This window comes from Podarcis raffonei, chromosome 5 (assembly GCF_027172205.1).
Source record: "Podarcis raffonei isolate rPodRaf1 chromosome 5, rPodRaf1.pri, whole genome shotgun sequence".
NCBI lineage: Eukaryota > Metazoa > Chordata > Lepidosauria > Squamata > Lacertidae > Podarcis > Podarcis raffonei.
The window spans coordinates 98,806,365-98,833,815 of NC_070606.1; the positions used below are offsets into that span (position 1 = coordinate 98,806,365).

The 27,451-nt window shown below is 48.4% G+C and overlaps 1 protein-coding gene across 4 annotated transcripts in view; it reads right to left on the reverse strand.

Annotated features, from left to right (window-relative positions):
* MASP1 (MBL associated serine protease 1) overlaps window positions 1-27,451 on the reverse strand; it is a 103,111-nt gene that overhangs the window by 22,940 nt on the left and 52,720 nt on the right. For 3 of the 4 annotated variants that reach the window (XM_053387355.1, XM_053387356.1, XM_053387353.1), the window contains 3 exons: window positions 26,611-26,689; window positions 9,750-9,887; window positions 5,927-6,001 (listed from right to left, as the gene is read on the reverse strand). In XM_053387355.1, the coding sequence (XP_053243330.1) occupies window positions 5,927-6,001; window positions 9,750-9,887; window positions 26,611-26,689 (292 nt within the window). Of the gene's footprint in view, window positions 1-5,926; window positions 6,002-9,749; window positions 9,888-24,866; window positions 25,003-26,610; window positions 26,690-27,451 lie in introns of those variants that run through there. The other variant, XM_053387357.1, reaches the window with a different exon arrangement.

Genomic DNA, 27,451 nt, shown 5'->3' on the forward strand with positions numbered 1-27,451 from the left:
CCCATCGTTCAGCTGAGATCCAGCTCTGAGGGCCTTCTGGTGGTTCCCTTTTTGAGAGAAGCGAGGTTACAGGGAACCAGGCAGAGGGCCTTCTTGGTAGTGGCACCCACCCTGTGGAACACCCTCCCTTCAGATGTGAAGGAAATAAGCAGCTATCTTATCTTTAAAAGACATCTGAAGGCAGCCCTGTTTAGGGAAGTTTTTGATATTTAATGCTGTATTGTTTTTAACACTCGATTGGAAGCCGCCCAGAGTGGCTGGGGAAACTCAGCCAGATGGGCAGGTATAAATAATAAATGATGATGATGATGATGATGATGATGATGATGATGGAAGGGACCCTGAGGGTCACCCCTGCAATACAGGAATCTCAACTAGATTTGTGTTCGAATCCTGATCGCGGGCTCCCCTTCATCCTGACCCAGCAGGCTCTTCATACATAGCTCTGTGGCGGGGAATGGGGGCATCTGAACAACTCTCAGCTCCCTTAACAAACTGCAGTTCCCAGGATTCTCAACTGATTCATAGAATCACAGAATTGTCAGGGACCCAAAGGGTTGTCCTGCCCAACTGCCTGCAATGTTTAAAGCGGTACGATGCCCCTTTAAATGCCCGATGCAGATATGTACAGAAGCTTCCCTCAAGGAGACCCGTGGCATAATCTACAGGCAATGATGCCCTCGCACACCCTGGTGCTGTCCATCATTGCACCCTCAGAGATCCGGAATACCTTTGCGGGGCAGGAAAGCAAGTGGCTGATCTCCCCACCGGCATGCACAGTGAAGGGAGGCAACCAGCTGTGCCAGTCACTAGCCAGCCAGGACAAGTTGCCCACTCTCCAGAGGTGTCCAGGGCTGGCAACGAAACAGAAGGCAGGCCGGTCGGGCGGATCTCGCCAGCGTCTCTTGGGAAAGGAGGAGGAAGGATTCTTTTGGAGCGCCAACGCCTTCCGGGATTTCGACGGAGGCCGGTGTGGTCGGCGGGTCAGAGGGCCAGGCGTCATCCCAACATCATAGCATGCATAGCCTGAGAGAGCAAGCCAGACCTCTGATTCGCCTGGCACTGCCCATATCTGCCAGGACTGGGAGCCCCACTGGCAAGGCATGCCCCACTGATTCAGCCCACATACTGGGTGGGAGGAAGGCATCAGAAAGTCCTGAATTGGGGCATTTGGGGAAGTGGGATGTGGAGTTGGGCTGGTCCAGTGCAAGAGTGGGCAAAGGCAAGTGTACCGTATTTTTCGCTCCATAAGACGTACTTTTCCCCTCCTAAAAAGTAAGGGGAAATGTGTGTGCGTCTTATGGAGCGAATGCAGGGGGGAGGCAGGCAGGAAAAGCCCCCAAGAGCCGCACACAAGCTCCTCGCGGCTCTTGCGGGCTTTTCCCCAGGAGGGAGAAGGGACTGACACGGCCAGTCAGTCCCTTCTCCCTCCTCATAGAAAAGCCCGCAAGAGCCACACACTCTTTAAAGGGTGCGCGGCTCCTGTGGGCTTTTGCGGGAGGTGGGGGAATTGCCATAGCTGCACGCAGCCTCTCCCGGCTGGAGAGGTTGCGCGCGGCTAAAGAGGAAGCCAAGACAGCCAGTGGGATGGCTCCTACTCGCTGTCTTGGCTTCTTTGCTCTTTTGGGGCTGGGGGAAAAAATAATATTTCCCCCCTTGATTTCCCCCCTCTAAAAACTAGGTGCGCCTTATGGTCCGGTGCGCCTTATGGAGCGAAAAATACGGTAATTTTCTCTGCTCCCCTCTTCTGCCCTGGCTGGCACAATTGGTAGGGTTGTGGAGGTGGAGGTGGCTATACCCCTCCTGCTAGCTACCTACTAGGGTTTGGGATTGCCCATTTAGTACCCAAGCATAGTGGAATCCCATTATATTTGGGCATAACCATAGTGTCAAGAAATCATAGGTTCTGTGAGCCCCTAGTTACATAAATGAGTGCAAACGACAAGCGCTGAATTTCTCAAGCGAAAGCTAAAATTGGATGGCAATCAACAAGCTGCCTCAGTTAACCGAAAAAACCCCCACCCATAGATGGGTGACAGCAGCATACACTGCAACACTTTAGCAAAACCTGAGAAGTGTGAAGAGCTTGATCTGGAGCTTTGTCTGTTGCAAACGCTTGCACATCAAGGGGCAAAACTGTCAAGTGAGATCAACACAATGAGTTCTTTGTTCACTCAGGGCAGCTGCAGAACGGAAAAACACTTCACCTGTGAAATATCTGCTTGTCTTGCAACTGTGAAAGGCACAGGTGCCCAGCCAGAATAAACCACTGCTAGATGAAAATCAAAATAAACGTTTGCATGGAGACAAAAATCAGCTCATTTTGAAGAGTGTGGTGCATGGCTAGCAGAGATCTCTGCACATCCCAAGGTAGAACACCCTCATAGCAGAATTGTCACCTCTCTCCCCCTTCATCCACCCTTCCACACCCTTTGGAACCAGCAGCACAAAGACATCATCTGGCAGCCTTCCTACTTTAATTTACATTGCACTGGAGTTAATTGAACAGCAGCCAAGAGTACTGAAATGCATTAAGTGTGTGTTTATTTGTTTTGCTTAACTGTCAGTAGGCAGAATTAGGGCTCTGCTAAAGTGGAAACTGATTAAAGGGTTGGCAAGGACAGAGAAAGCTTGATGGAAGGAGCTCTGCTAAAATGGCAGAGTCAGGGAAATTAATTAGAACATTGCCCCTATGTGCTCTTCATCAAGGACCGCCGGCCGTTTTTAGGCCTGTGAGCACATGTGGCTTCTTGAGCGAGAGCCATGGGTGTTGCCACCGCTCCTTCTGCTCACTTTCCTCCCCCCCACCCAAGATCATTCCCCCACCCAAGACGCAGAAAGCATGGAAGAGCACCCACAAAGAGTTCACTTTTCCAAGATATTTGGCAAAAGCTGGAAGCAGTAGAATTCATTTGAGCCTTGAAAGGCATCTAGAGCATCTAGAGTACTCATCCAACTTCCAGCTCTATGGGCCTTTGAAGAGAGAAAAAGGTACCGTATTTTTCCGTGCATAACACGCCCCCTGTGTATAAGAAGACCCCTGTTTTTTGAGACCCCAAATTTAGGAAATGGGGGGAGATTGCCCAGAGTTGTTAAGCTTTCTTTAGGGGAGTGGGATTGCTGGCAATCGCTCACCCGCCTGACCACCGGTGCCAATCGCATGCATTGCCAGAGACACCAATATCGTCTGCCCACTCGCTGCCAGCAGCCACCAATCACCTGCCCAATCGCCACAGACAATCTCCTGCTTGCGGCTGCAACCAATCGCCTGCAAATTGGCACCAGCCACTTGGTTTTTCGCCTACCTCATAGCAAATTGTCACAACTTTCTTGGTATTGGCGGTTAGGCATTGGTATTGCTTTGTAGATGGAAGAGGGGAGGAAGCGCCATCACCTGCCCCACATATTGAAGGGTAGTCCATTAAAGGATTCCGGAGGGCGTGGCCCTGTCCAAAGCCTATGGAGGTGAGGGCCTAAGGCACGCCCCCTAGCGGTGACCCCGGGGGAGTTCCTAGTTGATGTGCATCAGCAGGACTCCCCCTACTGGTGGTTAACCCTTCCCAGGCTTCAAGCGGATGGGCTGAAGTCGGATATAGTCAGTTAGGACCAATGCCTAAGCCAATACCGCTCATCACCTGTAACCAATAAAAGTTGTGGACTTATTTATCCCATTAACCTTAAATATCTGTGTCATGTGTCTTTATTTCCACTGGGGGGCGGCGGGAACTCGCCACGCAACTGCTTTCACCACCTCATGGCCAAAGGTGTAGTGTGTCTCTGTGTGCAGTTTAAAGGCTTTGTGGGTATCAGGATAAGACCTCCAAGGGATTACCTGGCTGGGGGCGGGGATGTCTAAGAGGCAAGGGGGCTGCGGGGGGGGGCACTGGAGGTGTCAATGACTACCGGATTTTGATAAGCCAGTATCAGTCATCAGTTTTGTTGAATTACATCAGCTAAGTAGTTTTAACTGGATTATGAATAAATGTGAAATTAATTGTGCCTTTTTTTGAATTTTATTGCATTATTATTTGACCAATCACTGTTCATAATAATAATAATAATTTTTAAAGTAGGTGCCACTGGGGATAAGTTTATGCAACCAAGTGAGTAGCGGCCCAAAAATGTTTTGGAACCATTTTCTTAAATAGATGGAATGATTTTGGGTATTTGGTTTTCTTTTTTAAGTGGGAGAAAGCATGGTAAACAAACAGGCTAAAAATAGCGCAGCCCAAGCCAAGGCATGTTTACCCAGAAGGAAAACCCCGGTTGGTCCCAGTGGGTGCAGGATTGCAGCGGAAGCCATGACAAAGGGACAGGGCACTGCCAGAATGTTTATTCTGGCTGCGTGCAGAAGCCAGTGATCTGCTAGAGAAGAGAGAGGGGTTTCCTAGTGACAGGCAACTGGCTTTCCAAGGAGAGAGGAGTGAAGCGCAGCGATTTCTCAGCACTTGGCCAGCTTGCTCTGACCTCTGGAAAACTTTCCCTGGGACTTGCCAGCCCGCCTGGATTCCATCAGGACCAGAAGCAGACAGAAAAGAGCATGTTTAAAAAACAGTCAGTCTTTTAAAAGGGGGCAGGGAATGGAAGCTTGTACAATGCAGTTACTAGAAGACCCTGAAAGCTCAAAAAAACCACTTTTAAAAGATGTGCGTCCCCCTGTTCGACTTTGTATCTTGGTGGGTATGAACCTGGGACAGAGGAACCTGACAAATTGGGTTTCTCTCAATTCCTTGTTTTCCCAGTCTTAAATTTGGCTCTGCGTGTTTCCACATCAATTTGCAAATTTCTTTGTGAAAAGTCCCCACGAGCCTTTTGGTGCGAATCTCTCCTAATGTTTGTGTGCAATTTTGCTCAATATGTGCATCTTTTTGCAAAACAATTCCCCCCCCCCCAAAATATGCATTTCTTTGCATGTCATTTTCACTCATATTTGCATTGATGTGGACACTTCACCCCCCCCCCCAGTTATGCATTTTTGGACCCATTAACTTGTCTGGAGAACTCTGTTGCAAAATTCGGAGAAGCGTGTGTTTTGAAAGACGGCCGAGCTCTGCTTCTTCGTTGCTTCAGAAAAAGCAAATTAGGTAATTTTCCTTCAAATGCAAATGGAATAATCCGATTTCTCCCTCCCTCAACAAGTCCTCCCCAACCAATCCTGCCTGGTTGAACTCTTGCAATCCTGGCTTCTACTAGCCAGAATTAACACCAGCAAGTGAGAAATGTGGGCAGATGCTCCTGGCTTAACCAGTGACAGGGGAGCTCATGGATGGCTCTAAACAGAGTTCATGTACCAGTGGCAGAACACATGCTTTGCACATGCAACCTGGTCCTAGGTTCAGTTCTCCAGTTAAAAGGAACTTGGCTGGACACTGTTCTGCCCGGACACTGAGGTCCAGCGCTGAGGGCCTTCTGGTGGTTCCCTCACTACGAGAAGCCAAGTTGCAGGGAACCAGGCAGAGGGCCTTCTCGGTAGTGGCACCCACCCTCCCACCAGATGTCAAAGAGAAAAATAACTACCAAACTTTTGGAAGACATCTGAAGGGAAGCTTTTAATGGTTAATAGGTTATTGTATTTTAGTGTTCTGTTGGAAGCCGCCCAGAGTGGCTGGGGAAACCCAGCCAGATGGGCGGGGTATAAATAATAAATTATTATTATGATGATGATGGCTGGCAGGGTTTTCCCCCTAAAACCTGGAGAGGCGATGCTACTAGACAGGGCAGAATGTACCAATGGTCTGCCCTGCTGCGAATTAGCATCATATGCCATTTTTGCAACAAAAGCAGACCCCTCTTGCACCCCACCAATTCTGATTTAGCCACACGAGGAGCTCTGCATAGTGTGAAAAGTTTGCATCTAAAACCAGAGGGTGAGAAGATTAAAGAAGCCAGCTGGCATGAAGGTTGCATTTCGGTGCAATCTAGGTACCTGGTTGGCAAGATGGCAGGCGCGTTCCCAGCTCCGCACTTCTCCATAGCCCCCTGGCATCACAGCTGTAGGTACCTGGGGAAGATCAAAACACAAGCTCTGGACAGGAATCATACCACTAGGTGGTGCTGTCATAATGTCTTACCGGTTTTCTTCAGTGTATAAGGAGAATCTGGTGGATCAGGCCAATAGCCCGTCCAGTCCAGGATCCTGTTCTCCTGTGGAAAACCAGCGAGCAGGATATGAGCAAGAGAGCATCTCTCCCGCTCCTGTGGTTCCCAGCAAGCAACTGGGGTTCCGAAGCATCGCTGCCTCCAACTGTGGAGGCAGGGCAGAGGCATCATGGCTAGTAGACATCTGTGATGGACAGCAGAGCCAGACCAGAGTCCCCCCTGAAATTCCGCCTGAAGGTTGGAGCCTCTCTCTGATTGGCTGCAAAGTCAGCTGGCCACAGAAGGGGGAGGAGCAGCACTTTGGGGGGAGAGAATAAAATGGGCCGTTTCTGAGGGAGAAGAGTTAGATAGGGCTAAGGGTCAGGTTGAGAGGTAGGGCTGGATTTGAGAAGAGATAGGGCTAAGGGTCAGGTTGAGAGATAGGGCCGGATTTGAGAAGAGACATAGGGCTAAGGGTCCAGTTAAGAGATAGGGCTGTATTTGAGAAGAGATAGGGCTAAGGGTCAGGTTGAGAGATAGGGCTGGATTTGAGAAGAGATAGGGCTAAGGGTAAGGGTGAGAGAGAGGGTTGGATTTGAGAAGAGATAGAGCTAAGGGTCGAGTGCCTGATCACCTCATCTGTCTCCTGAGAAATCTCTATGTGGGACAAGAAGCTACAGTTAGAACTGGATATGGAACAACTGATTGGTTCAAAATTGGGAAAGGAGTATGACAAGGCTGTATATTGTCTCCCTGCTTATTTAACTTATATGCAGAATTCATCATGCGAAAGGCTGGGCTGGATGAATCCCTAGCCAGAATTAAGATTGCCAGAAGAAATATCAACAACCTCAGATATGCAGATGACACACCTTGATGGCAGAAAGTGAGGAGGAATTAAAGAACCTTTTAATGAGGGTGAAAGAGGAGAGCGCAAAATATGGTCTGAAGCTCAACATAAAAAAAAAAAAAAATGAAGATCATGGCCACTGGTCCCATCACCTCCTGGCAAATAGAAGGGGAAGAAATGGAGGCAGTGAGAGATTTTACTTTCTTGGGCTCCATGATCACTGCAGATGGTGACAGCAGCCACGAAATTAAAAGACGCCTCCTTCTTGGGAGAAAAGCAATGACAAACCTAGACAGCATCTTAAAAAGCAGAGACATCACCTTGCCAACAAAGGCCCATATAGTTAAAGCTATGGTTTTCCCAGTAGTGATGTATGGAAGTGAGAGCTGGACCATAAAGAAGGCTGATCACCGAAGAATGGATGCTTTTGAATTCTGGTGCTGGAGGAGACTCTTGAGAGTCCCATGGACTGCGAGAAGATCAAACCTCTCCATTCTGAAGGAAATCAGCCCTGAGTGCTCACTGGAAGGACAGAACCTGAAGCTGAGGCTCCAATACTTTGGCCACCTCATGAGAAGAGAAGACTCCCTGGAGAAGACCCTGATGTTGGGAAAGATGGAGGGCACAAGGAGAAGGGGACGACAGAGGACAAGATGGTGGGACAGTGTTCTCGAAGCTACCAGCGTGAGTTTGACCAAACTGCGGGAGGCAGTGGAAGACAGGAGTGCTTGGCGTGCTCTGGTCCAGGGGGTCACAAAAAGGCAGACACGACTAAACGACTAAACAACAACAAAGGGATAAGTGTCAGGTTAAGAGATAGGGCTGGATTGAAGATGAGAGATAGGGAGCAAGATAGGATTTGACTAAGGGAGAACTGGTTCTGAGTTAAGTTAAACACCCACACTGAGGAGACTATCCAGAGCAAGAGGAAAAAGCCTCTCAGCTTGGATAGGGAGACTGGGTTGAGGGTCTGGGGGAAGGTATACAAAGAGGAGTGTTCTGGGAGGGCTGAGTCTGAGCTGGGAGACCCGGATCCTGTGGGAATTTAGGATTCCTGGGTCTCATTCTAGCCAGGAGGGGGAGAGTTCTTCTAGGTACAGAAGAATCCCAAGCCAGTCGCAAGGGGTGAGGAGAACCTCTGGGTCTGTTATGCCATTGGGAACCCCTCAGGAGTGGGTTTGCTAAGAGAGCGGGTAACTGAGGAGAAGTGCCCCTCGCTCACGAACCAAGGTATTAATCGGTGAAGGAAGCTGTATGGTGTTAAAAGCGTTTAGCTGTCATAACTCAGTAACAGAAACTGAAGTACAACGACTGATTTTGAGTAAACTGTGTACAACACAGCCCGCAAGCAGAGCACGATGGCTATTTGTCCGCAATAAGTTATCCAATATTTGCAGGTACAGTGCCCCTGTACATGGAGGCTCCTCTAGCTGTTGTGGCTCATAGTCACTGGCAAACAGAGGGTGGGGATTTAATAGCATGTTAAGTAAAGGTAAAAGTAAAGGTACCCCTGCCCGTATGGGCCAGTCATGTCCGACTCTAGGGTTGCGTGCTCATCTCGCTCAAGAGGCCGTGAGCTGGCGCCGTCCAAAGATACTTCCAGGTCACGTGGCCAGTGTGACGAAGCTGCAGCTGGCGAGCCAGCACCAGCGCAGCACACGGAAACGCCGTTTACCTTCCTGCTATAAAGCGGTACCTATTTATCTACTTGCACTTAAGAATGCTTTCAAACTGCTAGGTGGGCAGGAGCTGGGACTGAACGACGGGAGCTCACCCCGCCGCGGGGATTCGAACCGCTGACCATACGATCAGCAAGTCCTAGGCACTGAGGTTTTACCCACAGCGCCACCCGCATCCCATATGTTAAGTAGATATGTTCTATTCTGAGAGGAGCTCTAGGAGGGGGAATCCAGCAGCATTTTGGTGCAGTAGTTCACTTTGAACTGGCTTCTGTGGGCATGTACTGGTCAGCGCCAGTGTCGTCACCGACACTCAAATCCCCAGTTCAATTTTCCAGTTGTTTTCACAACTGAGCAGCAAGCTCATCTCACATTCGATTTGCTTATAAGTATGTGACTGCCAGGCGGAATTCAGGCCCTGGCTCAGAAGCCACCGTAACCACCATTGAGAATTCTCCTCCTGTCTTCGGTCTTTGTGTGAGGAGAGGCAGGACATGCATTGCATTCTTAGGAAATCACCTTCCTTCCCCTTCAGGGCCATTCCAGCTTTCCCTTCTGACAGCAGCACTGCAAAAGTATTGATTTTGTCTCCGTGCCTAGCAATATCCTGTGGCAGGCCTGTTGCCTGGGGCGGCTTCCTTGCACTCCTAAAACATCTCTTGTTGTCACGGAAGATAAGCCTACCGATGGCTACTAGTGGGGATGGCTGCACACAAAGACTTCTTTTTCAAACAGAGGTTCACCCCAGTTTCCAGCCCATCTCTAGTCCTCCCCTCCCTCAGCAGTCTTCTTCATCACTGGCTATAGATTTCGACCGCATTTGGAATATTTTGTTGTGTTCTGGTCGCCTCGCCTCACAAAGGAGATTATAGGGTTGGGAAAAGGTTCGGAAGGGAGCAACCAAAACAATCGAGGGAATGGAATTTTAGAATCTTAGATGGAAATACTTTATTGTCCTAGCGGCCTTTAGAAGGCAACTCTTGTGCACAAGCTCCTGGGCCAACTACATTTCTTGACCCGGCCCATCTTACTAGCTCTTTGTGGTCTTCTGTGAATGCTGCTTATCCCTTGTCCAGTCGCTGCTGCCAACCCAGCATGCAAACCGGACACCCCCCATCCCACCACAGGGCAGCCGCTCTCACCTGTGACGTTGGGGACCATCTCGTAGTATGGACGCTGGCAGGAATACTGGATCGCCGACTGGTACGTGGTCAGGTTGTGTTGGGTGGAGAAGGTGACGAAGCCGTGGTCCAGCTCTCGTGGTGCCTTGCAGTCTGCAACTGGAAAGCCGAGCAGAGGGGAGGGTTTGGAAAAAAGCCTCTGGGAATTAATTTGGAGTCTTGTGGCTCTAAAGCGATCCCCTGCCCCCTTCAAAAAAGTCCAGCATCCATCTTTGTAATGCCAGCTGCTCAAGGAGGGAAATTGCAGCTACTAGCCAGATTGCAGATGGGCGCTGGTTATAGAGGGCAGACAATTTGCTTGCTACAAAAGCAGAGCTCTACTGGCTGTGCCCATCTGTTTCCACTGGCGGAGGAAGGGGGGTGCGGCCTGCTCTGGGTGTCACCACACATGTGGGTGGCTTGCCACACTGGCGTGCTCTGGTCCATGGGGGTCTCAAAGAGATGGACACGACTAAACAACAACAACAACAAAGACTAGCCCAGAGGTACAGCTCTGAATGCTGCTTGCTGGGAAGCATGAATGGGAAAAGGCGACTGCGCTGAAGCCCTGCTTGTAGGCTTCTTAGAGGCACCTTATTGACATGGGCCTGATCCAGTCCCAGGGCTCTTCTTCCTATGATCTGATGCTTAAGGGTGGGAGCTGTGACATAAGAAAACCCACCCCAGGATGCAATGCAGTCCTCAGGCTTGTACTGGGACTGGGGGGGCAGGGGCATACGAAGTGGGGGGCTGAGGGTGCGGTCCACCCCGGGTGCCACTCTGGTGTGTGTGTGTGACAAGGTGGCCCCTGCCTCCCCCCAGCTGTAGAGCAGCCGAGGGCACGTGCAGTCCTTATAGGCACCGCTCGCACGGCATCCGTACTGGCTGCCGATCTTGTGCGCCATCCATACAGGCGTCCGTACAGGCTGCCTCTCGCACTGTGACTGTATGGGCTGCTGCAAGTGCGCAGTCCATATGGGATGCCACACATGCACAGTCTGTATGGGATGCATACAGACGCCGTGCAAGTGGCTGCCCATACAGAGTGTGCATGTGCGGCATCTTGTATGGTTGTTGTGTGTGCACACTCCATACGGTATGCCACACATGCGCACATCGTACGGGCTGTCCTGCCCCGTGTGCCAGAGAGGGTTCCTCCACCACTGCGGGGAGGGCACCAGTTATAAGATTGGATGTTCCTTGCAGCTTACTGGATAGCAGAAAAAGGATGGGCTGACTTTTTGCAGTCTGGAATGATTGCACTTTGCACAGATGATTGCACTTTGCATACTGCATTCTTGAGTGATAGTTTTATGACTGCTTCTGAGCCTTCGTGTAGAGCAAAGTCTGTTTGCGTAGAAGAAAGTCTGAACCTCCCCAGGCCCCACTCCCCAGAGAGGCCGGTGCTGTGCTTTGAAAGAATTAAGCAAACTAGGGTTGTGCAATTTGTTCTTATTTAACACCGACAGGTTTAATTTAATTGGTTTAACTTGCATCCTTGATTCCAGTTACGCAAGAGTATCTGCTCTCTCTGTTTTGAGTGTCGCTGTGCTTTTCCTTTTTTCTTTTTTGCAGAAGAAAATAATTTGTTCTATATTGGTTGCGCAACATTTCCCCACCTTGTTTGCAGGATCCAGAATCATTGTCTGGGAACACAGCTGGCCTTGAAAGAGGGCTGACCCCCCTATCAACTGTAGGGGAAAACCCAACCGGAAGACCAATTGTATATCAAGGAGGCAGTGATTCAACCATGGTTATTATTTATACCCCGCCCATCTAGCTGGCTTTCTCCAGCCACTCTGGGCGGCTTCCAATGGAATATTAAAATACAATAGTCTATTAAACATTAAAAGCTTCCCTAAACAGGGCTGCCTTCAGATGTCTTCTAAAAATCTGGTAGTTGTTTTTCTCTTTGACATCTGGTGGGAGGGCGTTCCACAGGGCGGGTGCCACTACTGAGAAGGCCCTCTGCCTGGTTCCCTGTAACATGGCTTCTCACAGGGAGGGAACCGCCAGAAGGCCCTCGGAGCTGGATCTCAGTGTCTGGGCAGAACAATGGAGGTGGAGACGTTCCTTCAGGTATACTGGGCCGAGGCTGTTTCGGGCTTGAAAGGTCAGCACCAACACTTTGAATTGTGCTCGGAAACGTACTGGGAGCCAGTGTAGGTCTTTCAAGATCGGTGTTATATGGTCTTGGCGGCTGCTCCCAGTCACCAGTCTAGTTGCTGCATTCTGTAGTTTCTGGGTCACCTTCAAAGGTAGCCCCACATAGGTACCTTCAAAGGTAGCCCCTCGCATTGCAGTAGTCCAAGTGAGATATAACTAGAGCATGCACCACTCTGGCAAGACAGTCTGCGGGCAGGTAGGGTCTCAGCCTGCGTACCAGGTGGAGCTGATAGACAGCTGCCCTGGACACAGAATAGACCTGCGTCTCCATGGACAGCTGTGAGTCCAGAATGACTCCCAGGCTGCGCACCTGGTCCTTCAGGGGCACAGTTGCCCCATTCAGGACCAGGGAGTCCTCCACACCTGCCCACCTCCTGTCCCCCCAAAACAGTACTTCTGTCTTTTCAGTATTCAACCTCAATCTGTCAGCCGCCACCTATCCTCCAACTGCCTCCAGACACTCACACAGGACCTTCACCGCCTTCACTGGTTCCGATTTGAAAGAGAGGTAGAGCTGGGTATCATCGTAAATCCCTCTCCCCCCTCTCCTGGCTCAGTCTCCAGCCCACTTGCCTCAGCACCAGAGCCCTGCCAGTCCCTGACATTGGGTCCCTCTGGGGTTGTGGTGCCAAAGGCTGAGCCATACCTGGTGTTATGTACTGAAGTTCTCACCCTGGGCCAGCAGGGGGATACTGTAGATAGTTTTCACTCAGGTCCACATATGCAAATAAGGGATTGAAAGTGACGTTCAGTGATTGGATAGTTACAGAAAGTGGTTACTGTTGCGTTCTAGTGGAGCTCTATATAAGCAGGCTGGCTGAACCCTTTAGTTCAGTTCTGTTCTGGCCTGTGAATAAACAAGAGCTGTGTGAAGAATCGTTGTGTCGTCTGATATGTTCACCCACAACTTAACACCTGGCACTAGCCCCAGGTGGCAGAGCAGCTGGAAGGAAAGAAGGCCTGGCCCCCGCGCCATTTGAATTCAGGATTTGCCGTCCCGAAAGCGTCTAATTTGCTCTCAGTGGCGTCCTACCCTCCAGAATTCAGGTCAACGAAGAGAGAACTCTATGCAGCAAAAAGGCTTCCCTGAAGCTGAAAACTTTGAAAAGTAGGATTTTAATCACCTGGGAAGGGGTTTGTGTGTGTGGAGAAGGAAGGTGCAAGGAACTCAGTAAACTTGTGAGAGAAGAAATTTGCAAGGGAAGAGGTGAGATGCAAAGAACTATGTTAATTAATGGGAAACGAACGCCCACGGTAAGAAGCTTGGCCTATTTTTAGTTGGTTGGAGTTGCATATTTAAATCAGGCATTGGAGGAGACATTGCAAGGGGGAATTTTTGCATAAGGGATGGAGAGAACAGGTGAGTTGATCCACTGATGGACCCATTTCTGGCTGAGCAGCTAATGCCTGCTACCTGATAGGGGGGAGGAATGCTGGACCATATGCACATAGGAAGCTGTGTCATAATATTGGCCCACCTAGGGCAGTATCAGGGACGCGGGTGGCGCTGTGCGTTAAACCACTGAGCCTAGGGCTTGCAGATCAGAAGGTCGGTGGTTCGAATCCCCACAACGGGGTGAGCTCCCGTTGCTCGGTCCCTGCTCCTGCCAACCTAGCAGTTCGAAAGCACATCAAAGTGCTCCGGCGGGAAGGTAAACGGCATTTCCGTGTGCTGCTCTGGTTTACCAGAAGCTGCTTAGTCATGCTGGCCACATGACCCTGAAGCTGTACGACAGGTCCCTCAGCCAATAAAGCGAGATGAGCGTCGCAACCCCAGAGTCGGCCACGACTGGACCTAATGGTCAGGGGTCTCTTTACCTTTACCTAGGGCAGTATCATCTATTCTGGCTTGCAGCAGCTTTCCAGGGTTTCAGACTGGGCTCCTTTCCAGCCCGACCAGAGATGCAACGTTCAGGGAACGTCTGCATGCAAAGTGGATACTCTCCCACTGAACTATGCCCTTGGTCCACAGGGGGGTGGACTAGATGGCCCTTGGGGGTCCCCTCCAACTCTGCAGTTCAGTTTTTCATTGGCTCACACAGAATTCTGGTTTCAGGGTGTGTTTAAAGCCCTTTGTGGCTTAGGGCCCTCGTACTTACGGGACCGCCTCTCCTGGTCTGCCCCGCAGAGGACTTTAAGGTCCATGAATAACCATAGTTTAGAGGTCCCGTCTCCTAAGGAAGTCAGATTATCCTCCCCCAGGGCCAGGGCCTTCTCAGTGGTGGCTCCGATCTGGTGGAATGCTCTGTCCCATGAGACCAGGGCCCTGTAGGATTTAACTTCCTTCCGCAGGGCCTGTAAGACAGAGCTGTTCTGCCTGGCTTTCAATTTGAACTTAGCCTGATCTTTTATTCCCCTTCCTTCCCTCCCCCTCCCCTTTTTGTGAAGATTACCCACTCTGGGGTCCCACAGCTAATTCTCCCCTGGTCTCCTCACTGGCCCAAATAGGACTAATTTAGCCAGCTAGCCCTGGTAGTGGATGGATTTCCCCTCTAAATTTATTTTTGATTTTATTGTTATTTACGCTTTAGACCGTATTTTATGCTGGTTTTTTTGTAGCATCAATTAAGTGTTTTAAATTTGTTGTTAGCCACCCTGAGCCCGATTTTTGAACCGGGAGGGGCGGGGTATAAATAATTTATTATTATTATTATTATTATTATTATTATTATTATTATTATTATCTGCAGGCAACTATTGGTGACTGTTCTGGCCAAACTCTCTATAGGGTCCAGCACATGATACCACCTGGATAGTTGAAAAATGGAAGGGGAACGGACTCATTAAAATAAAACACAGAATTTATTCCAGCACCTATTTCCTCAGCTAATATGAATCTTTCTCACGCTTCTGAGAGGCTTCGAGTGAGCGCATTTGAGCTAGCGAGGAAGGAATTCGCTCTCTTTTCTTTTCTGTTAGCCAACTGTCTAATCTTGCCTTTTCACCAACAAACACATTTTGGGAAGAGCAAATAATGACTGGTGAACAGTAGAAACGATAGCAAAGATTCGGGAAGGCCAGGCCAGGTTACATATCACATGGATTTCTCAAAGCAGAGAATGTCCATTGCACAAGAGAGATCGTCAGAGACAGGAAGAACTGTTTGCCTTTCGAAGATTTGGGTACCAGTGATTGGCAAGCAATGCGTGGGTGTAGGGAGATCTAGCTAAAATGTCCCCCCCTCCTGAATTGCGCCATAGAGTTGATGACCTTTAGGCTGGAGAGACCTAGAGTACTTCCTGGAATGGGCTCATAAACAGCTCCCCCAAACTTCAGCAAAGAAAGATAAATTTGAACCATCCCATCATTAGGGAAAAAATTAATTCACCTAAGTGCAGATAAAGTCACATCTCCCAACACATGGGAAGAGTAGATCTATGCTGTTTGGTAGGATTTTATCTTATATACAACACATACAGACACCCAGGACTCCCTCTCCATGGTACAATGTGAAATTGGCTTTCCTAATTATAGAATCATAGAATTGTAGAGCTGGAAGGGACCCAAAGGCCATCTAGTCTGACCCCTTGCAATGCAGGAATCACAGGTAAAGAATCTTCTGACAGGTGGCCATCCAACCTCTGCTTAAAAGTCTCTAAGCAAGGAGAACTGTCCACCTCCCAAGGGAGTCTGTTCCACTTTCCAACAGCTCTTACACCAGAAAGCTATTCCTACTGTTCAGTCATAATGTAAAGACAGCGGAGAGAATAATTGGGTGCGCTCTTCCCACCTTGGATCAAATCTATGCTTCCAGGTGTCATAAGAAAGCTGCAGAGATAGGACAGGATAGTGCGCACCCCGGAAATGATCTCTTTCAGTTTCTGCCTTCTGGAAGAAGGTAAGGTAAAAGGTAAAGGGACCCCTGACCATTAGGTCCAGTCGTGGCCGACTCTGGGGTTGCAGCGCTCATCTCGCTTTACTGGCCGAGGGAGCCGGTGTACAGCTTCTGGCTCATGTGGCCAGCATGACTAAGCTGCTTCTGGCGAACCAGAGCAGCGCACGGAAACACCGTTTACCTTCCTGCCGGAGCGGTACCTATTTATCTGCTTGCACTTTGACATGCTTTCAAACTGCTAGGTGGGCAGGAGCAGGGACCGAGCAACGGGAGCGCACCCCGTCGCGGGGATTCGAACTGCCGACCTTCTGATTGGCAAGTCCTAGGCTCTGTGGTTTAACCCACAGTGCCACCTGAGTCCCTCTGGAAGAAGGTACAGGTTATAAAGACTAGGACTAGCCGCCTGAGAAACAGTTGCTATCCAAATGTGATTTTGCTTTTAAATGCAGTGTAAGGTAGTCTTTGTGGGAGTGTATTGCATTTAAAAATGGGGTATCAGAGCTTTTAGGGAGCTAACCATGTTGGGATAGCTGGGAAAGCAGGCTTGTTGGTTTTTGAATGTCTGATGTAGATTTTTTCAATTTTGTTGTTCTGTATGGGACAATGACAATAAAGATTATTGTATCATATCGTAATCTCCTTTCTTGCAACTTGAAGCCGCTGGTTCGAGTCCTACCCTGCAGAGCAGGAGAAAACAAGCTTGCTTCCATGTGACAGCCCTTCAGATATTTGAAGATGGCTATAATATCACCTTGTACTCTACCAGCATAATGTGACGTCTCTTCTCAATATGCTGCACTGCTTTTTTCTACCTCTATTATTTTCACTGTATCCATTTCATTTGATTTACTCCAATAATTCCTTTTTTAAAAGGAAATAAATTGAGCGTAAAACGGCAGCGGTGGGTGGCCATGGAAACAAGCAAAGGGACCAAAATTTTCCCCACTTACGTCCTGCGTGCTTATGAGACAGCTAATTCCACCCCTTTTCTTGAGCAGAGATTCTGTCATTGAGTAATCCCAGTGTCTCTGCATTCCTCGACGCAAAGGGCTGCTCTCAGCACACTCAGCCAAGGGAAACAGATGGGCTGCTATGTGCCGTGGTGAAGGCTGGGGGTGGGGAGGCAATGTTTTCCTCTCAGAGTTGTCCCCAGAGTATTCTCCCAGGGACAGATTTGCTTTGCCAACGTGGAGGCGACAGATTTTCACAGCGGGCCAAGCAGATGGCCTGCGCTTCCTTCTCCTCCGCCACCACCTCCAGATGTCTGGTGGAAAATACGAAGGCTGAAATCACACAACTGCCTTGAGCATCATTTGGGAACCTTCCCCTGAGTTTGTTGAGGCACATGATTGACGTTGCCAAATGTGATGCTTTACTCATTTTGAGTGGAAGCTCACCTGGTGTTATGTACTGAGCTGAATCCTAGAACAATAGGATCCAGAATGCAGCAGTCTGATTGGTCCGCAGGAGACACCCAATCCAGCTCCAGGTGGAAGTGAATCAGCGACCTGATTGGCCTGCAGGAGCAGCCCGGAATTAGCCAATCACGTGGGGCCCATTGTGTAAATAATGTATACCGGTATATAGCTAGATGTTTTGGGGAAAGTTTCATTCATTGCTACTATGAGCTGAATAAAGAGCATGAAATTCACACTCGACTCCAAGTACCGTATATTTCACCTGGTGAAGGAAAAAAGACTTGCAGAATGAGGCTAATCCAGGGTAAATGATGGTCTTTCAATTTTTGGTGGCATCCTCTGCGAGGCCAAAATTCACCCCCTGCCTCCCACCTTCTGTTTTGCGTGTGCATCATAAAAAGGGACGCGGATGGCGCTGTGGTCTAAACCACTGAGCCTCTTGGGTTTGCCGATTGGAAGGTTGGTGGTTCGAATCCCCATGACGGAGTGAGCTCCGTTGCTCAGTCCCTGCTCCTGCCAACCTAGCAGTTCGAAAGCACACCAGTGCAAGCAGATAAATAGGTACCACTGTGGTAGGAAGGTAAACGGCATTTCCGTGCGCTCTGGCTTCCGTCACGGTGTCCCGTTGCACCAGAAGCGGTTTAGTTCTGCTGGCCACATAACTCGGAAAGCTGTCTGTGGACAAACACCAGCTCCCTCGGCCTGAAAGCGAGATGAGTGTCGCAACCCCATAGTCGCCTTTGACTGGACTTAACCATCCAGGGGTCCTTTACCTTTTCCTTTGCCTTTACTACATCATAATTGTGACACTTTGCGGTGCCCCACTTAGCTCGGTGCCCAGTGTGGGAGAACCGGTCACCCAAATCTGCTTCTGGGTCAATTGCCCACCATAGCCCCACATTCTCTTCCCAGTGTGGCCAACCACAAAGAACTATGGAACTCCCTGCCACAGGAGACAGCGGTGGTCTCCGACTAGGATAGCTTTCAAAGAGGATTAGACAACTTCACAGAGGAGAGGGCAATAGATGGCTTCCAACCACAACGGCTGTGTTCTGCCTTCACAGTTGGAGGCAGCAATAGCATTAACCTAACTAGCCTATAGTATCCGAGATCCCCCTGGGACCTTAAAAAAAAAAAAAGTGTTGCACTGGCCAGTTTGCAGTGCTCCAGTACAGAGGCTTATCTCAGGGACAAGTTACATACGTAATTTTTGTTAGTGGATGAGCAATTTCACTTTTGAGTTCTTCAAGCATTTCTCAGGTGAGTGGAAGCTTTTTGGGGCAAAATCTAAGGGATTTCTGCCCTGACACTGCTTCTGACTGCAGTATTCCAGCTATGTCCATATGCCAACCCTACTCAGTTCCTCAGACTCCCTTCCTGTGAAAGTTTGGGCACAGGATTTTGCCGTACGCAAAGACATGCAAAAAATCCTTTCAGCTTCTCTGCAATCTCCTTATTCACCTTCAGCACACTTTAGATTCCCTTGCCATTTAACTGCCTCACTAGCTGGTCTCTTGTTACTGTTGCATTTCTCAGTCGCTGGATCTTTCCACAAGGGCCCACATTGATACCAAAATCTAGCATCACCTGAGCTCTGCAAGCAGTGGCATCGCAATAGGGGGGCAGGCCCCCGGTTCCATGTCTACGGGGGTGCCAAGAAGTCAACCTGCGGGGGCTCGTGGCGGTGCGAGCAGCCATTGTGCTGCCACAGCTGCATGTAGAGGATCCTCCGTTCGCAGCTGCAGCCACGAGTAGAGGATCCTGGCACTGTCCGTATGGCGTTGGAGCAGTGCCGGCAGCAAACCGCTATACAGCACATGTGCGGTGTCACTACATACAGTGCATGAGTCGAACATAGCGATGCCGCACATGCGCCCTCTGTAGCGACGCCTGCCCCGGGTGTCACGACGCCTTCCTTTGACCCTGTCTCCAAGTGCAGCTTTCTCCCGACAGAGTGTTTGAGGATCGGGACATTCACAGGGAAACCAAAATACTCATTTACAAAGCTATTGTACTACCAACTTTACTGTATGCTTGTGATACATAGATCACTTATAAAGGCCATCTCCAACTCCTCAAAAGATTCCATCAACAATGTCTCTGAAAATTTTTACATATCACTTGGGAAGACAGGCAAACTAATGCCAGTGTACTGGAAGAAGTAAAGATCACCAGTGTCAAAGCAATGATTCTTCAACATCAACTTCGTTGGACTGGTCATGTTGTGCAGATGCCTGATCATTGTCTTCCAAAGCAACTACTCTATTCCAAACTTAAAAATGGAAAGCGTAATGCTGGTGGTCAACAAAAGAGGTTTAAAGACTGTATCAAGGCAAATCTAAAAAAATGTAGTATAAACACTGACAACTGGGAAACACTGGCCTGTGAGCGCTCCAGTTGGAGAACAGCCTTTACCAATGGTGTTATGGACTTTGAAAACGCTCAAACTCAGGATGAAAGGGAGAAATGTGCTAAGAGGAAGGCAAGTTTGGCAAACACTCACTATGATCAACTCCCGCCCAGAAACCTATGTCCCCACTGTGGAAGGACCTGTGGATCCAGAATTGGCCTCCACAGTCACTTACAGACCAACTGTTAAAACTGTGTTTACGGAAGACGATTTTACTCAGCTATAAGTGATCGCCAAAGATGAAGAACACCGATACATTTAAAGAATTTTGTTCCTGTGCAGTTTTTAGGTTTTACCAGTGTGTTCCTCAGTTTCTTTTCTTTTCTTTTAACTCTCTTTACTGTCTGCTTGTATTTCTTTTGTCCATGTTTGTATTCCTTTTTGCTCTCCCAATTTGGTCAAATGTTTCCATTTTCCTGAAGAAAGCCTTCTTGCCTCTAATGGCTTCTTTGATTCTACTCATTAATCAAACTGGCATCCTCTTGGCCTTCGTGGTACCTTTCTCAATCTCCAGTAGATATCAAGCTGAATTTGTCCTATTTTGGCTTTAAACACCCCCCCCCCAGCATTTTGAAGAGATTTGACCCTCTCCAAATGGTGTTGGGCAAGGGACACATATTGCCCCTGAGACTGTCAGTATTTTGCAGGATAAATTCGTGGGCATACCAGGCTCATGAAATGAAAGTGGATTAAAACCCTCTGTCACCTTGTGCCAAAGGCCACTAAAAAGACCCAAAACCCCTGGCTGGAAAATGCTTTGAAAAGTGTGGGGTGCATTTACTTTAGCTCATTATGTATCATTTCCCAGAAAATGTTTAAAAATGCATTTGTTAAAAAACCAGACCCCTTTTTACTAGGTATAACAGGCAAAGAGCTACCAAGAGAAGACAAAAGACTTTTTATGTATGCAACAGCTGCAGCGAGAACGCTCCTAGCCCAGAGATGGAAGGAAGGAGAGGTACCAACAAAAGAAAAATGGCAGATGAAACTGATGGAGTATGTGGAGATGGCGAAACTGACAGGGAAGATCTGAAAACAGAAAGATCAAGTATTTTCTAAAGACTGGAGCAAATTTGTAATTTATCACTGTAAACAGTTAAAATCACTGGCAGGGATGTAATGGCACTTGTAAGGTGGAATTTTGTATGATAATTATAGATATTTAATAGATGGATAATGGTAAAAGATGCAGCAAACTTAATCTTAAACATGGAACCCATGAAGGAAGGGAAGGAGGTCTGAAGGTTCAAAGGAACCTCGTACTTTAATGTTTGAAATGGTTATGTTAAAATGTATAAAACTGTGAAAAAACAAAAAAAAAAGTTGTTTTTTTAAAAAAAGTGGGGGATGAACGAATGAGTAACAGGAAGATGCATGAGTGCTATGCATGCAAACCAAGATGAACTGCAAAGACTCCCCACCAACAAAATGGAACAAATGCAATATCTTCCAAGTGGTTTTTCCCATTTCCTAATCCTAATCATCGCGAAAACCCATTTTTAGTGCAAATTTCACCTGATATACACATTTTTTCTGAGTGATTGTGCATCATATACACATTTTTTTTTGCAAAGCCAGTTTCTTCTAATACAATGCATTCTTGTATGTTCTTTTAACGAATGTATGCATTGCCGTGTCCTCTTTACCCTGGTATATGCATTTATGTCTACATTATTTGGCTGGAGACCTGCGCTGCAAAATTAGGAGAAGCATGAATTTTGAAGGATGGCTGTGTCAACGGCTCTCGCACTGCTTCAGAAAGTGTGAATTAGGTAGTCTCACCTTTAAATGTGAACTGAACCGAGTTTATCCCCCATCCGTAATTCAAACTGCACCTCTCCAAATACAGCATAGAAGTAGCTGGCCTGGAGTGTTGCACACAACTGGCTCAACAAGTTAAATACATCACTGAACATTCACAGTGCTTTTGATCCTATGACTCAATACATACATAAAGGAGAGTCAATGTGATGCCCTCCAGATTCTACTGAACTTCAACGACCATCAGCCCCAGCCACCCCGGCCAGCTGCCAAGGATGATGGGAGTTGTAGTTCGTCAACACCTAAAGGGCACCACATGGGCTGTGCCTGCTGAGCAGCATAGAATCACAGAATTGTAGAGTTTGAAGGGACCCTGAGGGTCCTCTAGTCCAGTGTTTCCCAACCTTGGGTCTCCAGCTGTTTTTGGACTACAGTTCCCATCATCCCTCACCACTGGTCTTGCCAGCTAGGGATGATGGGAGTTGTAATCCAAAAACAGCTGGAGACCCAAGGTTGGGAAACACTGCTCTAGTCCAGCCCCCTGCAATGCGGGAACCACAGCCAATGTGTGAATCAGCCCAATGCCAGCAAATACCTTTACTTGTGAACTGGCTCTTCCATTACTATGGTTGCTAACAAACTGTTATGTACTGAGTTGAATAGGATCCAAACTGCAGCAGTCTGATTGGTCCTAGAACAATAGGATCCAAAAGGCAGCAGTCTGATTGGTCCTAGAACAATAGGATTCAGAATGCAGCAGTCTGATTGGTCCTAGAACAATGCAGCAGTATGATTGGTTGGCAGGAACCACCCAATCATGCTCCAGATAGAAGTGAATCCACAACCTGATTGGCTTACAGTAGAATTCCGGAATTAGCCAATCATGTGCAGCCCATTGTGTAAATAATGTATATAAAGCAGATACTTTGAGGGGACATTCATTCATTCCTCCTCACCACTATGAGCTGAATAAAGAGCATGAAATCACTTTGCGACTCTGAGTATATTTCACAAACCTAATATGCCTAACTTCTAGATGAGCAGAGTTACCTTGCCTTAATCAAGGCATCTTGTCTGGGAATTGTAGCTATGCCACCTTGGAATGCATGCTGATGTGTTCAACCTTCCGGAATTGGAGTGTGATTCGTGGCGAGAGGGTGCGTTCCCTCTGAAATTTAATCTCCTTTTTTTATTTGGACGCTGGCTTCATGACAGTGGAGATCAATCTTGGGACTTTACTCCTTTTCCTTCATGCTTCTATGTGAGTTAGAGGAGCTGGATCATTTGAGTGGGAGACACCTGCTTGGGTCTCTAAGCTGGGGGAGTAATAATTGGACCTGCTCTTTATCTGCCGTTTTGTGTACACTGTTTGCTATGGCTCTCCGGGCGGATTTTTGCTGAATTGGCAAAGAAAACCCAGATGTATGGCAAGTAGGGAAGGTTTTCTTGTTTTGAAAAAATGCTTTAAAAATCCCCCCAAAGCACCCAAACTTTACAACTCCCCCCCGCAACCAGATATGCAGATAAAATTGGTGCCCGAGAAACAGAAATCAGGGAGGTTCCACTTTCGCCAACGCTGCATTTTCATGCTAGGAAAAGCTTTCATGCTGGATTTCTGCCTGTCAGGCACAGGAGCACCATGTGAAAGAAAAGCTGCCAGCCCTTCAGTTGGCATAATTTTGCATATTAGCAAAAAGTAAAATGAAACTTTATCACTTTATCGATACACAGAGCTTTGCAATGAAGAGTCCTGTAGTTTCTTAAGGGTGCCAGAGTTCCCTGGAAGATGGATTGATTCTTAAACCACTCTAGCAGTTGCAGCTCTGGGAGGGGAATAAGAGGCCTCCTACCAATTCTCAGCACCCTTAACAAATTACACTTCCCAGGATTCTCTGGGGCAAATCGTGACTGTTTAACGTGGCATCACAGTGTTTTAAGTGCATAGGGCAGATGGGACCATAGTCTAACTTCTGCATAAGCTTTGTGCAACCAAATCAAGATGACCGCTCAACAAACAGGACCTCTGGAGGACCCACTTTGGCTTCCATGGGTTGATCTGAAGGTGCACATGGTCAGCGCATGGAAGTCAGGCGGTGCCTGCCACTACAATCCTAATCGCCCCATGTGTTTACTGATGCTTGCTGGATTTGAAGCATCTAAAGGGGTCTGCTGCTCACCCCAGACTTGCTTTTCAGCCGGTTGAATTCAGGAACGATAGAAGTAACACCATGTTAAAATAAAAAAATTTTTTTCCTTCCAGTAGCACCTTAAAGACCAACTAAGTTAGTTCTTGGTATGAGCTTTCGTGTGCATGCACACTTCTTCAGATACACTGAAACAGAAGTTGCCAGATCCTTCTATATAGTGAGAAGGTGGGGAGGGGTATTACTCAGAAGGGTGGTGGGAATGGGTGATTGGCAGATAGCTGTGATGAGCCTGTTGACGACTCTTAACGACTGCAATAGGTCTTACAGGAACAAGCAAGGGGTGAGAAGGTGAAAAATGGCTTTGTCATGTATAATGAGATAAGAATCCAATGTCTTTGTTCAGACCAGGTCTCTCCATGGTTTTAAGTTTGGTAATGAGTTGCAATTCAGCAGCTTCTCTTTCCAGTCTATTTCTGAAATTCCTTTGTAGTAAAACAGCTACTTTGAGATCTTGTATAGAATGTCCTGGGAGATTGAAGTGTTCTCCTACTGGTTTCTCTGTCTTGTGATTCTTGATGTCCGATTTATGTCCGTTTATTCTTTGGCGTAAGGTTTGGCCTGTTTGTCCAATATAGAGAGCTGAAGGACACTGTTGGCATTTGATGGCATATACAATGTTAGACGATGAGCAATTAAATAGTCCCGAGATGGTATGTGTGATGTTCTTGGGGCCAGTAATGGTGTTGTCCGGGTGTATGTGGCAGCAAAGTTGGCATCTGGGTTTATTGCAGGCTCTGGTGCCAGAGAAGTGTGCATGTATCTGAAGAAGTGTGCATGCACACGAAAGCTCATACCAAGAACTAACTTAGTTGGTCTTTAAGGTGCTACTGGAAGGAAAAAAAATTTTTTTGTTTTGACTATGGCAGACCAACACGGCTACCTTTCTGTACATGTTAAAAGAGAGAGACTTGGACCCTCCATCTCAGTGCTGGGGTAAAAGTCAGGAAATGAGTTAACATTGAGCAAAGGGGGGGGGGACAGCCCATCACCAAGAAAAGCAGAGTTAGCTCAGCCAGTCCTTGAAAAATATTTTTTTTCATTCGTGTGGATGCAGGCATGGAGTGTCCCAAAGCAGAGAACCAAACAGAGGCAAGCAGCGCATGCATGCCCCACACCCGTGGAAGCCATCACTGGAGTTACTCCCCCCAATTACGGAGAGCATTTTTGTTTCACGCCGTGCATTGATGCCTATGTCCTGCCTTCTCTCTCGCCAGTCCCAGAGTCAAGAGCGTGTCCGAGCAGGAAGAGGATCCCAGGCAGAATGAATGCAGAAACAAGGGAGCTGGGAAAGGTGACTGGCAGAAGTGGCCCCCAGGCAAGGCCTTTGGACCACCCGCTCTCTGAACGGTGCCGTGCGCAAGACACCTTGGTCAGTCTGCCACGGGCTCCACCTCCTCTTTGATCTCCGTCCTGTTGTCTCTTGTTTCAGCTCCAGCAACTGTTCCGAAGGCAGAAGAGGAAGGGAGGGAGGAAAGTCCAGAGAAGGGGCCAGGAAGGGCAGGAAGCGGAGAAAGAGAAAGCAGGAATTAGTAGTCAGGCGGCAAGAGGGAGAGCATGCAGGAGGCAGCCAGTAACACCAGGAGCCATTCATAAAAGGGTGCACAGCCTCAATTCCCCAAGCAAGGAGGGCAGGCACTAAGTTATTGATCACACTCAGTTGTGCCAAACGGTACCCAGGGGGAGGGGGGTGGGTCTTGTGTGTTCGTTAGTCTGGAATCCTTAATCATTGGGCTGGGTATTCATCAGTAAGCGGATGATACCCAGCTCTACCTCTCTCAGATCAGAACCAGTGAAGGTGGTGAAGGTCCTGTGTGAGTGTCTGGAGGCGGTTGGAGGATGGATGGCGGCTAACAGATTGAGGTTGAATCCTGACAAGACAGAAGTACTGTTTTGGGGGGACAGGAGGCAGGCAGGTGTGGAGGACACCCTGGTCCTGAATGGGGTAATTGTGCCCCTGAAGGACCAGGTGCACAGCCTGGGAGTCATTCTGGACTCACAGCTGTCCATGGAGGCGCAGGTCAATTCTGTGTCCAGGGCAGCTGTTTACCAGCTCCATCTGGTACGCAGGCTGAGACCCTATCAGCCCGCGGACTGTCTTGCCAGAGTGGTGCATGCTCTGGTTATCTCCCTCTTGGACTACTGCAATGAGCTCTACATGGGGCTACCTTTGAAGGTGACCCGGAAACTACAACTAATCCAGAATGCGACAGCTAGACTGGGAGCAGCTGCCGAGACCACATAACACCAGTCTTGAAAGACCTACATTGGCTCCCAGTACATTTCCGAGCACAATTCAAAGTGTTGGTGCTGACCTTTAAAGCCCTAAACGGCCTCGGTCCAGTAGACTTGAAGGAGCATCTCCACCCCCATCGTTCTACCTGGACACTGAGGTCCAGCACTGAGGGCCTTCTGGCGGTTCCCTCACTGTGAAAAGCCAAGTTACAGGGAACCAGGCAGAGGGCCTTCTCGGTAGTGGCGCCCTCCCTGTGGAACGCCCTCCCACCAGATGTCAAAGAGAACAACAACTGCCAGACTTTTAGAAGACATCTGAAGGCAGCCCTGTTTAGGGAAGCTTTTAATGTTTGATGTATTACAGTATTTTAATATTTTTTTGGAAGCTGCCCAGAGTGGCTGGGGAAGCCCAGCCAGATGGGCGGGGTATAAATAATAAATTTTTATTATTATTATTATTATTATCATTATTATTATTTGGAGTGAGCACCTCACTGAGGATCAGCTGGAGGGAAGAGGCTCCTGAATGCGCAGTCCATACTGCCTCTTGCCCAATTCAATCTGTTACGGGTGCCACATATGTAAAACCCGCTCTGCATTTGATCGCTTAGCATGGCAACCCCTAAACTCTGGAACTCCCCGCCTATTGACACCCGGCAGGTGCCTTCCCTGAGCTCTTTTTGGCGCTGGCTGAAACCATATTTTGTTTAGACAACCCCATCCAGACACGAAGAATGTTGATGGATGTTTTGATCTCATCCGAGGAGTGTCCCTTTACACCAGCGCTTAGGAAAGGATGGAAAGAGGGGCTTACTTTTGCAGATAGGGACCTTGTTGCTCCACAAGCCATCCTTCATGCACTCGATCTGGAACGTCTCGCTCTCCACGCCATCCTGCAAAGAAGCAACGAGGGAGCGTTGTGGAAGAGGGAGGGGTAAAATGCAACTGCTATGAAGGCTTCCTGATCTGGAGCATAGCTGTCAACCGCCCCTTATTTGGCGGGAAAGTCCCTTATCCCAGCGCTGTGTCCCGCTGCTGTCCCTTATTGATGATGTCCCTTAAATTTCCCAGGTTTCAAAGGAAGCAGCTCCTCTCCCTCCCTCCCTGCCGGCCAGGGAGGAGGGAGGCTCCAACTGTGTTGCTTGGCTGCATTGCTCACCCAATAAGGAGTCTAAGAATGACTGGGGGGTGGAGCTTGCATGCCTTGTGCCAATCAAATCGGCCGCATTGCCTGGGGACTCGCCTTTGCTCAGTGCTTCCCAGTGGAGAGGTGACGGTGGTTTTCCTTGCTGCATCCCCTTTGCCGGGTTGCTGCGCTGTGGGAACCACCGCTTGAGGCTTCGTTTGGCTGCTGGTTGACTAAGATCCCTTATTTTGGCTGCTGATCCCTTATTTTCAAATCTGTAAGTTGACAGCTATGCTCTGGAGGGAGCACCCTCAAGAAACTAAGCCTGAAGGATCCGGGGATGTTTAGCCTGGAAAAGAGGGGACTGCAAGGAGATAGGAAAGCCATCTTCAAATCTCTAAAGGGAACAAGCTCGTTTTCTCCTGCTCTGGAAGATAGGACTCGAACCCATGGCTTCAGGTCACAAGATAGGAGATTTCAACTAAATATCAGGAAGAATTTTCTGACAATAAGATCTGTTTGACAGTGG